Source organism: Carya illinoinensis, chromosome 16 (genome assembly GCF_018687715.1).
Source record: "Carya illinoinensis cultivar Pawnee chromosome 16, C.illinoinensisPawnee_v1, whole genome shotgun sequence".
Taxonomy (NCBI): Eukaryota; Viridiplantae; Streptophyta; class Magnoliopsida; order Fagales; family Juglandaceae; genus Carya; species Carya illinoinensis.
The window spans coordinates 28,398,446-28,411,205 of record NC_056767.1 but is presented as its reverse complement, the minus strand read 5'-3'; the positions used below and the strand labels follow the sequence as shown (position 1 = coordinate 28,411,205).

Sequence of the window (12,760 nt, the reverse complement as noted above, 5' to 3'; positions counted from 1 at the left end):
CAATTTCATTAAAAATAAATAAAACACATAATGATACAGAGTATTAGTTCTAGAGCTTTTCATACATGGTCATACTTTCCCAGTTGAGTAAAAAATAACTTCACAAATAGCACTTCGGAGATGGCAAAAACAGGGAAGGTTTAGAGAGATAAGCTCTCCTCTCCCCTCCATCTCCATTTCTGAGAGTACAACCGCCGCCTGCCTCCTCTATCTCCCTCTCCAGAGCTATGAAGTGATAGAGGATCAATAAGTCATTTGGCCACATGTATACATGCTGTTTGTTCAGAGATAATTTCCAACTAGCATTTGAATGCGACTAAAAAAGAACCATCATGCTCTAGCAAATTCTGTTACAAGTACTGCAAACTGTGAGGGTTACGAATGGTGGAGAAACTTCAATTTGATAATGAGTAGATAGCAATTCCAGGGAATGGAAAACCAATTGTCCTAGATTTGCATGGAAGGATACAATTTCACTTGCATTTTTCATAAATCTGAGTAAATGATCAACAATTTACAGACCAGATGGGTTGCGAGAGTGACTCATAAGATGGATGTTACATCATGTCTACTTTGCATTTCTATCTACTTTCAAATACGGCAAGGCACCAATTACGTTATCATAGTCACTTCGGCTGACTGTTTGCTGTGCATGACAATAAACCAAAGAATTGTAAGAAAGCAATTTTCATACTGGAATTGACAGTAATTTTAAAGCTGAGATAATAACATCACTACATGTGAAAAAGAAAAAGTATCCAACTACTGGTAAGTAAACAGTTATGAAATCATTCAATCTACAGTCATTTCATTCCAAGCCAAACATAATATCAAGATCCATTCTTCAAATGTTAAGACATTAAGGCAAGTGTTCTTTCAAAAAGAAGAGTCTAGCATGTTCTACTTATCCATTACTGTGAGAATCCATGTCAGAAACCAACTAGGAATCGAAATGGAATATTGAACACAAAGAACATGTCATAGTACCTCTTGCCCACTTCTATTCTATTTTCATTAAAATCTTTCAGATCTCACTCTTTCATAATCCCTTGCGATCATCACTCAGTTGTAGTCCCAAAGAAGTCACCTAACAAAGCCTATACCACCTAAGAAACTCCACATAACGTGCAGTAAACAGACCAAATAACAAAAACAAGAAGACAATAAAATAAGAGGTATTCATAATCTCACCTGAGTGAAAATCTCACATGATACCACAATATTATACAAATGTGATGATTATTTGAACTTAAATGTCCAACTAAGAACCCAAATTTGGCAGAAAATAAAGTCGGAAATACACAAAACTTCAGTATAAATGGACAGACAATGATAGAGGATAGGGAAAAATAACAGATAACAGGCCCTTTATGCTAAGCAAACACCACTTACGATGTCCTCCTTATCCCTCAACAAACTTTTTTTTAAAGCAAGCTCAGGAAAATAGTTACTCTCGACACTTGAGGACCACAGACCACTCCTCGCCCAAGTTTCTATGTTTGAAAGTGAGTATCAAGCTTGGGGTTTTAATGAGCCCGGAAACCTATTTATCTTGCCTAACAGCAATACAAAGGAAATATCTCAATCCTCTACAAATCATGTTCTCCGGAAAAACATGGAAATATTCCATCAATTTTCCTAACATGTAATTTAATTAGCTCCCATTGTATATAGATATGCAACACATGCTGAAAAAGATAGACTTTGAGCGTGAATTATTATAAGAGAATTCTACATCAAATTTAGCTCCCAAAAAAATAGTCAAACAAATAGAAGCAAGATAATTTATATAGTCGATGGATGGACATGGTGTTCATCAAGAACCCCACATAAGGATTTAAGATCCTTTTTTTTCTTCCCATAAATATAGAGATATCAGATACGTCGTAAAAAAGCGCACCATTTTGGACAGTCGTAATTTCCTCTTGGAGTTCTTCTTATACAGCAAATGTTGCTTTCCAGCTCCCCTCCGAACTATTTTTCCTCTACCCGTCACCCTGAATCGCTTCGCTGAAGCCTATTAGCAAAAACTTCAGCAAAAAATTATTAATTAGGAAGCTAATTTGAAGGCTGAGAATATGTCGGAAAGAGAAAGCAGCCCAAAAGTTTCAACCGCGCGCTGGATTTAATCACCATTCACTGAATTTCCTTCGGAACTGAAAATTCCAAGGCATTTTAAAACATAGTTGGTACCATGTTTTTTTTGATAAATAGTTGGTACCATGTTTTTTTTTTTAATTTTTTTTTTTTTATACTGGATTTGTGGGTATTTGAAACTAAATTTCTAGGACTCGTGAATAATCTCATAATTGAATATATCAGCTCGAAAAAAATTCGTTTTTTTAATTCTCCCGAGTTTTCTAAGCAACCAAACGGGACGGAACTGAAATCGAGAGAGAGAGAGAGAGAGAGAGAGAGAGAGAGGAGGGAGACCTTATGGGTCTTCATTTTGTAGCCTTTGGCAGCGACAACAGTGAGAGAGTGAAGCCTCTGAGGGAGGGGAGCGATTGTGCAGAGCTTCTGAGGAAGGACCCAGCCGAACCCAGAAACGCTACGCGAGGAACTGAGTCTGAGCGAAATCAGCTTGTTGAACGGAGCGAGTTGGACAGAGAGACTGCGAGGGGCCCGAGCAGGAGGACATAACGTGGGAAGGGCTTTGAAACCCAACGACACCGTTAAGGTTGCGCAAGCCATTTTCGTTTGAACCTATTGCTCCGCTTCAAGCTTTTGGAGCAGAAGACGAAGAGGAAGCTACTGTAGTGACGTGTGCGGTGGATTTGTCAAATGGATAAAGCTTTGGGGACCTCAATCTGTCTTGGAATCTGCGGTAGGACGGTGCAAGTGAGTTCATGGTGTGATGCTCTCGCTAGAGCCTAGAACACTCCCAAATATTTTTATTTTTCCTTTTCTTTTTTAAATATTATTTTAGTTCCAATGCTTTGTATAGATTAATCTCTAAATTATAATTTTGAATTTTAAGAAGATGAGATTAGATAAAAATTTATAAATAATAATAAAATGATTTATAAATAGTATTAAAATATTTTAAATTAAGATGTTTTATAGAAGTTTTAGAGATGATTAAGAGAAAGTTAAATAAGAATATGAAAAATTCTATTAATCACCACATAATTTTTTAAAAATTAAAAAAAAATGTATTGTGTAATGTGTGAAAATAATCAATAATAAAGTTTTAAAAATATTAGGAAATTAAAATATTATTAAAATATATATTTTTTTAAACTAAAATATATATATAGTTAAATTTTAAAAAATTAAATTATTTTTTATATTTTATTTAAAAATTTGGTAAAATATTATTGGTGTCCAAACAGGACATTATACTCTCCATTAAAAAATCATTACAAATGTGTCAAAATGACAGCACATCACTATGAGGCATACCCACGTATCATTTAAAAAATAATAAATTAAAGATGAAAAACAAACAAACAAACAATCATATTTTGGTTTACACCTAGAACTAACTTCTTGATATGTTAAATATTATATTGGTAGTCAAAATACTCAAATATATGTGGAAAATGTACAAGATTTCAAGCATGGGTCTTGTGTCATGAAATTAATTTATTGGATACCGACAACCTTATATGTATATATTCTTAGATACTGATTTACTATATATATTAAGAAAAATGATATTTGCAGGTATGAAATGCATAAGTACCGTGTGATCGTTTTGAAAAAAATAAATAAATAGATCCACATGATAAAAAATTAATTTTTTAATAGTGAACTCTACTTTTTTTCAAAATAATTACGCAGTACTTTTGCGCACTCCACAACTAAATCTAGTATTACTATAATGATTATTCTTGCTTAATTATCCAGACTGCTACCGCTATCATGCAAGAGCAATTGCTCTAAGATGGAGGCATACATACTCTTTTTTAAGTGTTCAACATCAACAAACCACCCTACAGATTTCATGCAGGCCAAACTTGGGTCTGAGGATCTAAGAACACATGCATATAGTGTTACTGTTATATCTGGCATTTGATATTGGCTCTTAATTTATGTAGTGATCATTATTCCCCTTACTTTTGTGCAATGGGATTCTTTCGGATGTGGCTGCATGGCTTGCTCGAATACTTTTCAGTCCAAGGCTTTTGAGAAGCACGAAGCTGCACATCATGGTACCCCAAAACCATCCAGATGCCTCAAGTGTAAGAACAGAGGAAGAAAATTTTATATATATCTTTACATGTTCTATACAAGTATATATACTGAAGGACTAAAGGAGCAGACACCTATACAAGGATACTATGAAAGGAAACTTCATCTATACAAGGTAACAAATCAATACAATAAACTCCTATCCCTAACAAGAGATCAGCATGCTGATAATGCTGATATGGTGTTGCTAATTTCCTGGAGACAGAGGTTGAACTGCAGTGCTGTCAACAGTGCTGTCATTTTGATTTCTTTCCTTAACATCAAGAGAAACATTTGATCTACAAAGAGAATTACAAAAAACTACTTTACAAACTAATGTGTTTGATTATGTCTGTTTGCCAGTCCATATTGTCGTACTAATTATCTTTGTCTATTGGTAAACTATCAAGAGGATTACATTAAGACTACGTTTGGATATTGATGTAATCTCAGATAATCTAATAGTAGCGAAAAAATAGTGAATAGTATTGAATAGTAGTAAAGTAATTTGAGACTACTATTCGCTACTTTTTCACTACTATTCACAGATAATCTGAGATCACCTCAACATTCAAACGTAGCAATCCCTCAATATGCATCCTATCTCCTCATCAAATGTCTCGAGATATTTTTGCTTCTTTGTGGATAGTATCCATATCAGTTAAACTGACAAGTTAACAGAGATCTTTTGTCATGGTTGAATGCTGGATCAGAAGCAGGTCCCTAAGGCAGAGCTAGAAATTCATTTTTTTGGTGGGGGGAATTGACACTTTACAATTAGTTCGATGATAAGGTGAAGGGATTTTATTGAGTACACACACACAAACACAGTTTTTAAAACCTGGCCCCCTTCAAGGCTCTTACTTGTTCTGGCCCTGGTCACGACTCACACTTCTAGCCGAATTTTATTAATGGTTGTGTTTGCCAGGATTTCAGAACAAGCTGCATTTCTTTGAACTAGGAATCCTATCAAGTTCGCTTGGAGAAATTTGTTAAGACTGCAAGTTTCAGTATTAAGTTGAAAATGACAACAGTCAAGGATGCGGGTGAAGAAAATGTTGTCAGCCCCAAAAAAGAGACACAACTACAGGTTTTAGGGGAGACAACAGGCAGTGTCAATGATGAAGAACAAGAAACGATACAAAAGTTGAGGACTCTGCTTCAACAGAACCCCTCGAGATTGCAAAGAGTGTTGCTCAAGTTATCGTAATGGAAGGTGAAAAGGTAGAATTAAAGAGTGAAACTGTTAAAGATCCTGAAGCAGAAAAGCCTGAAGTGTCTCTTCTAAGGATTCGAGCACGAGTACTTTGAAAATAGAAAGTGTTGGGAATAGTGGTGCTTGATGGTTGCCCCCACTACTGCCCCTGTTTCATAATCTGCTTTACTTGAAAACACACCTTTTTGCATGAAAAAGATGCTCTATTTCTGAAGAAAATGTAGCAGAGAGATTCAAAGATCATGGAGGAATTCTGCCCCCGACCTGTTGATATTCCTCCTTTGCTGTAAGTAAATCTTGAGTGCAGGTTTCCTCATCAGTCAGCAACAGCTAGGGTTCCATGTGGTCCACGGCTATATGGTGGCTACAATAGATCAGAAAATTGGGTTGCACGTAATAAATCTAGCTTCCACAATGGTGAACAAAATGGAGAAGGAAATAACTTCAGCCCTCCTAGAATAATGAACCCATATTCAGTTGACTCAAAATGGTTTTCCAGTATCTTCGATTAGTTCAGTAGAATCACCACCAGTTGTCAATATTGTCGAAAAGACACCAATTGAGGAAACACTTCAGAAAGATGAAGCCGTAAAAGATGAGAACAATCATCTAGAGATTGATGAATATACCATGGGTATAGACTTCATGGCTGATGACACTATTGTGGCAAGGAAAACTCGCACTATTGCAGTTGTGGAGGAAAAACCGACTAAATGTTGGGCAGATTACAGTTACTGTGAGCCTGAGTCTGTTGAGGTTACAAGTTGAAAAAGGATCATGACTTTTGTATTGCTGTGAGACAACAGGGGTGATAAGAGAAGAATCATGGAAGGCCGAGTCAATGTTTACACTTGTACAGTCTGGACCTTCAGTAACAAGAGAGAAGAATCATTTATTTTGAGTCAAATTAGGCATGCAGTGGAAGCAGAGAGTCTAAACAAGTTTTAGATACATTTCTGAGATGACACAATTACAACGTCATGAACTGCTCTCTTTTTCAACTAAAACCATGCAAGTCCAACAAGAAGAGCAACAATAGACAACCAGAGTGGAATGGTCAATACACACAGATTGGCGATCCCCGACGAAAATCCAAAATAACCAGAGTGGCGGCGCTGTGTGCAAGTGCCCCAAGAACGACAAACACGTGGAAGATCTGGTGGCTATGCCCTGCAATATCAAATGCACCAGGCTTCCATCGCTCCGGTATCCGACTAACATAGAACCCTGCTCCTGCAGCATACAAAACAGCCATAACAAGCTCATACCCTAGGGCAACCAATATATGTAAATGGCCCCGGTAGAGAGCAAAAGCATGAGCTGCTGGAATTAATCCTGAGAAGCCCATGCAAAGGAATAGGGAGGCCCTGAAGGAACGGAAACAAGAAGTAGAGAGAGCAGGTGCGAGCAGGGTAATAATTGCAAGGATTCCCAGTACAGATATGGATGTAAGATAGAAGAAACGAGAATAGGGGTTGCAGGAGAAGGTATAGTAAATGGGAGCAAAGAAGGAACAGACTATCATAAGGGAAATGCCAGCATAATCTAGGCGCCAGAAGAAAAGGTTGAAGCGTTTTGAGTGGCAAGCGAGAAGATGTGAAAGAGAGCTGGAAATCAAGCCGCCCATAGCGCCTGCTAAGAAAACAAACCAAGGCCATTTCGGAATAGTCTTTGAAGAACCGTCCTCTTTATATGGATGCAGAACCGATGGCTCTGAAATATGTCTCAAATGCGAGTCCTGCAAAAAGGTAAAGCATAACATCTCTTTCTACTTTTAAACTTTCTACGTCCAGTACAATAGTCATGATAACGGTTACTTACACAAAAAAAAAAAATTACACAAAATAAATTCACAAACTAACCTAATTTTATAAAATTTATTAGATTTACTTTAAGATAAAAGTAACTTTATAATTTAACTTATCATATCAAACCACGTCAATTTGTAGGTTTGCTTATATATAACTAAAGTATTTTCCATAATAAACGAGTAAAATAGCTCATCCTCCATATAGCTTATTTTTGCATTTATGAAGAAAAAATTTATAGCATTTCTAAATCAAAACCCAAGTGCGAACCGAACTTGGGAGACAAATGGTTAATACCGAGTGTGATCTGTCTAAAAAAGTGATCTTTAAGTGGTTTATTCCCTCAAAATCTTTTAGTGACGAGTAAAAAAAGATTGTATTAGTAGAATTATATGGCACTGAAGCTAAAAACGTAATGATCTTTAAAAAATTGTAATCACCAAAACAGTTATAAAATGGACAATTTTAAGTCTCTCAAAATATCTCTTTATTATAATTTTCATAAATTTCTATAAAAAATATAATAAATAATTTAATTTTTTAAATTTTAAAATAAATTTATATTAAAAATTATATTATAATTTTAAAATAATATTTTATCCCATCTCATTGTATAACCAAACTAGCCAGTTTGACGCTGTAGATGTTGTCATGGTATTCCCTGAAAGGAGTCAAGTGAGGGACAAAGTCTGATCCACCAAAAACCCCACAGCCACGTCAGACGACTGTCCACTTTAGATGGCCCCACATTCTTTACCTTTTAATCATCACCGTTCAACTACCCATAAGCGGCCACGAAACATCACCTATATCACATGGCGTAGACCCCACTTACTTCAGTATAGAATCCACTGTTTTGCGTGAACGTGGGATCCACTTTCGATAAAACACAGATACCCTTGATAAATCTTAAATAAATAAAAAAGAAGAAGAGAGAAAATATAACTCACCAGGATTAGATTATCGGAGACGTTCATCAACGGCCCGGGAACTGGAGCCCTGGTCCCACACACACAATGTGATCAACATGCAAGTTGATTGAATACCAAAACGAAACGCAACAAAACAAACTTCCGAATGAAAAGGCATGTCCTCTCTCTCTCTCTCTCTCTCTCTCTCACCTGGACCAACTCCCAAGCAGGCTGCCTCCGATATCCGGCTTCTCCATCAAGCTCATCACCGTCAATCCGGCAAATATTAGGAATCCCCCTAAATGCCTGCACACAAACATATATCCAACACACACATATGTGTACGTAACAAACACGTATGTATCTACATATACGTATATATGTATATAGGCATGAGAATTGGATTCTATCTCACGTCCAGATGTTGAGCGTTTCGTTGTGCCAAGCAAAGACGCTCAGCAGCGCGTGCTTCACAGGCCACTCGCACCGGTAATAGTCCAATATGTACTCGTTGTCCTTCATATACTCCGGCAAATCCTGGTACTTCACCAATCGCCGATCAAATTGCTGCTGTGTCTTCGTCTTCGTCTTCTTGATCTTCTCCATGATCTCTATCTTCTTGATGCTCTTCTCGTTTTCCTTCGTGACTCGGTCAGAGCTCTTGTCGCTGCTCCGGCGATGGTTGCTCATCTTCTCCGATGGTTTGATTTCGAGCGCCTCGCCGGAAATCCGCTCTCTAATACCTTCTCCTGCGATCCAGTTGATCTATATAAAAGGCCGTGCGAACCAGATTTTGAGGCATCTTTCTATATATACACAAAGAATACCGTGTGAACCAGATTTTAGCTAGAGCGGAACCGTGAAGTTTTCTTCTGTGTGCATTACAGATGAGTTTGGTTACGTGTCAATCAATTAGTGCATAAATAAAAAAAGTCAAAATCAAAGTGAATTTATAGCTACGACCAATGTAATTTTGCCACGTAAATTATAAACTGGTGGAGCTAGCGTGTTGCAGTATTAGGCTCCCCTTCCAATTCGTACGGTCTTAAATAATTGTTCAAATTGGGAAGCTGAGAGAATTTAAAGGAAAATCTGATTTGTAAATTTTTTATATATTTTATTAATATGATTCATTATATTAATTTTATTTTAATATATAATTAATTATATTAATAGAATATATAAAAGAATATATAAAAATAATTATATATAAAATTTTTGTTAAGCTATTCTGCATATTAATATGCGTATTTATCTAATATGATTAGTTAGAAAGTTAAATTTTATTAAAAATTATGTTAATTTAATATTTAAATATGAAGATCGTGACAATATTAACATATAAATTAGTATGTAAAATCATTTTTACGTAACAAAACTCAATTGAGAAATGGTAAATATGATGCATTTGCATGGCTTTGAAAATCAGTGCCAAAATGTGTGTTCATGGTTTAGACATGATATTTTTTAAATAGATTTTATAAAAAAAAATTATATTTATTATCTCTACAAATCACACTTTTTTTAATTTATTTTTTATTTTTTTCTTTTACTAAATTTGTTATATATAGAAGATGAGTCGAGAAATTTAATTAATTTAAGAAGAATAAAAAAATTAAAAAAAAAATTAAATAAATATTAAACTGACGTGTACACTAGATTATAATGTCACATTTTAGATAAATTTAATGTATTATAAAAAGTTACATCACATCAGTTTATAAAATGAAATCTTTTTATAATTATAGCATTTTTCTATGTAATAATGTTAGATACAAAGACTTCACAAAGTCATTTTGTTAATAATCATTTTCTGTATTTAAAAAATTGAGTGAAAATTAAAAAATAAGTCCAAATGGACAGATTTTTGAGTCAAGATATAACATATGAGCAAGAAGTAAAATCATGCATATTTGGATCATTTTCCATAATCGGCTGAAGTGGATTGAGATACGTGGTTGAAATTTGATTATTAATTAATTTATTAGCTTATAAATTTGTGTTAAAAATAATAAGATTTGATTATATTGAAGTCCAGTTTAGAATTTTACTCCAAAAGTGTTTTGCCGAATATTACAAGTAATTAGTGCATTAGCAAATCACTTTGATGTTGGAAATATTACATGAATATAATTATAAAAAAAGGAAAATATCAATGATGCCTTAAACAAAATTATCTGTTATATACAGTCACTTTTATATATCTTTTGTATATTCCATTGATATGATTGGTAAAATCAGTTATTTTATATTATAAAAAAAGTGACGTAGCCAATCACATTAATGAAGTGCATAAAAAATACGTAAAAGTGACAGTGCATAGAATTTTTCACAAAAAATAACATTTAAGTTTGGAATGAATGCATCTAATTACCAAATTTAAGCAAGCAAGAAATGGGCATTGTCCCTACCCATACAATATTTATGCAATAGTGATCGATGATGTAACTATATATTTCGTACATGCTCTTTGAAAAAAAGTAAAAATTATAAAAAAAATGTCATTTGTTTGTGGACCCATTTATTTAGATCGAAAAGATTTGCACCTTGCATGCCTAAAATTTATAGTACCTAACCTTTCTCTCTCACACACTCACGTATATATGAATAATAAGGTCCCCATACTCCCAAGTTTAAAGAGCATGAGAATATATATTGTTGAGTGATCAGAGTCTGAAAGCTTTCCTGTACTTGTTATACCACATGCAAGATTTGTGTGTTCTAAAAAAACAAGGTTGTCAGTTTAAAGACCCTGATCCCTTCTCTGAAAAAAGCTCAAGCTCATGGAAACTTAAGGTTGTCATGAAATAATAGACCATGTGTCTATATGTTTAGAAACTCAATCATGTTCACACACACATATATATGTATGTATATGTATAAACAAACAAATTAAAGCCGTTTTTTATCCGTTCGAACTATAATTTTTTAGACGAAACATAGCGTCTCAAAAGAGGAAATAGTTTGAATAGTAATGCATTTTATATTTGAATGTTGCGATAAGAATTTGAACAAAATTTTTGGCAAGAAATTTTATACAATTATGATAGGGCCGGGAGAGTTGCACCTAGTTCGAACATAAGTTTCTAGTTTGAAATGAGTTTGAGACCGTTCAACGTTATGGTATTTTTCATTTGAATGTGGGGAGGAGAAAGTTGGAACTTGGAAGGGTAGTACTTCAATATCAGTACTACTCCAACCTGATCTTCTTTTGTTTTTGTTTTTGTGTTTTTATATTTTTCTGGGACGTGGATTTTGTTCCTAATTAAAGTAATATGGCTCACATATGAGTGTGATAACTTGGGGGCTTTGGTCCAACTGCTAATTAATTGATGTTCTGTGTCTTTTACCTCGAGGTAAAAGGCCATTTTTTTCAGCGATTAATGGCGCTGGATAGCTTGCAGCGATTAAAGGCGTTGGAAAATACTATTATTTTTGTAGTGCTCAAGCTGCATTAATATACTGTTCTACATGATATTGCTGGAGTACACTGGGACTACGTATATTGGTCTAGATTTTGAAGCCCAGAGCTTGGCCTCACCAATAATTAATGTTATTTTAATTGCTACAATATTCTGGATGGAAGAATTCTGAAAAATTCTTTTTTACAAATTAGTGTTCAGTATATACATATGATATGTTGCATTGTTTCAACCACGAGGATGTATATCCAAAGCATAAGTACTCGGCCTGACGTCAATGATTCGTAGAATATGTCTTTTGTAAATGTGAATGATTTCTCCGTCCTTTGATATATACTTATCTACTGTGAATTGAAAATGGTTGCAACGTAAAGTTATAAATTAATATGATTTTATATGATATGTTTAGATGAATTTTTATTTATCATAAAATTAATTTATAATTTAATATATTATATCAAATCACGTTAATTTATATTTATATTTTATGAGATCGTTTTATATTTGAAATATTTATTTTTGTGGGTTAATTAATATTACACATTAATAATTATAACTTATGCATGGCTTTTCATCCACGTACGTAAATGATCAATTGCCATAGGAATATATATGTGAGTAATGATATCCGATCCACACCTACAACACATTTTACAACATATTATTTTACAACACATGTTATAAAATGTGAGTATTTTGTAAAATGATATTATCTTTATAAGGTATTTTATAAAAATACCACTCTTTTTAAATCATTGTTGTGTAAAATATTGTAGAAAGTGACGTTGTGTGTGTGTATATATACACACATATAAATATGTGTAAATAAATAAATAAAAAACATTATATATATATATATATATATGAAGCCAGTAGAAGACTAAGATTAATTAAAACACTAAAAACAATAAATGCTTAAGTAAATATCAGCATTAATATTTTGATCAATACCATTCACGTGGTTTTTAATTAATTACATGATCACTAGCTAGCTAGCTTGCTACAAGATCATCGAATTAACTGAAAATTAAGGAGTATTGAGTCATTAGCCATCATGATATAGTACGTTCACTACAAGAAAATATGTTTTTTTCAGCACTTTTTTAATTGCTGCAAATAAATACGCTGCATATGATTGTTATTTACAGCGATTTTTACATCACTCAATATATTCTATGATAAATTGAAAGTTTTGTAAAGAGGAAGGTTATAATTTTTATTGTAACG

At 33.9% G+C, this 12,760-nt stretch overlaps 2 protein-coding genes across 2 annotated transcripts; both read right to left on the bottom strand.

Moving 5' to 3' along the window:
* Positions 1 to 277: 277 nt before the first annotated feature.
* LOC122299896 (50S ribosomal protein L35, chloroplastic-like) lies at positions 278 to 2,841 on the bottom strand. Its single transcript, XM_043110378.1, has 3 exons — positions 2,434 to 2,841; positions 1,901 to 2,017; positions 278 to 646 (listed from the first exon to the last, which is right to left on the bottom strand). The coding sequence occupies exons 1-3, from the start codon at positions 2,692 to 2,694 to the stop codon at positions 569 to 571; spliced, it is 456 nt and encodes a 151-aa protein (XP_042966312.1). The 5' UTR covers positions 2,695 to 2,841; the 3' UTR covers positions 278 to 568.
* Positions 2,842 to 6,259: 3,418 nt separating this feature from the next.
* On the bottom strand, positions 6,260 to 8,985 carry LOC122299325 (heptahelical transmembrane protein 2-like). The gene is made up of 4 exons (XM_043109526.1): positions 8,527 to 8,985; positions 8,322 to 8,417; positions 8,151 to 8,199; positions 6,260 to 7,130 (listed from the first exon to the last, which is right to left on the bottom strand). Exons 1-4 carry the CDS (start codon positions 8,799 to 8,801, stop codon positions 6,450 to 6,452), a joined length of 1,101 nt encoding a protein of 366 aa, XP_042965460.1. The 5' UTR covers positions 8,802 to 8,985; the 3' UTR covers positions 6,260 to 6,449.
* Between the last annotated feature and the right edge of the window lie 3,775 nt (positions 8,986 to 12,760).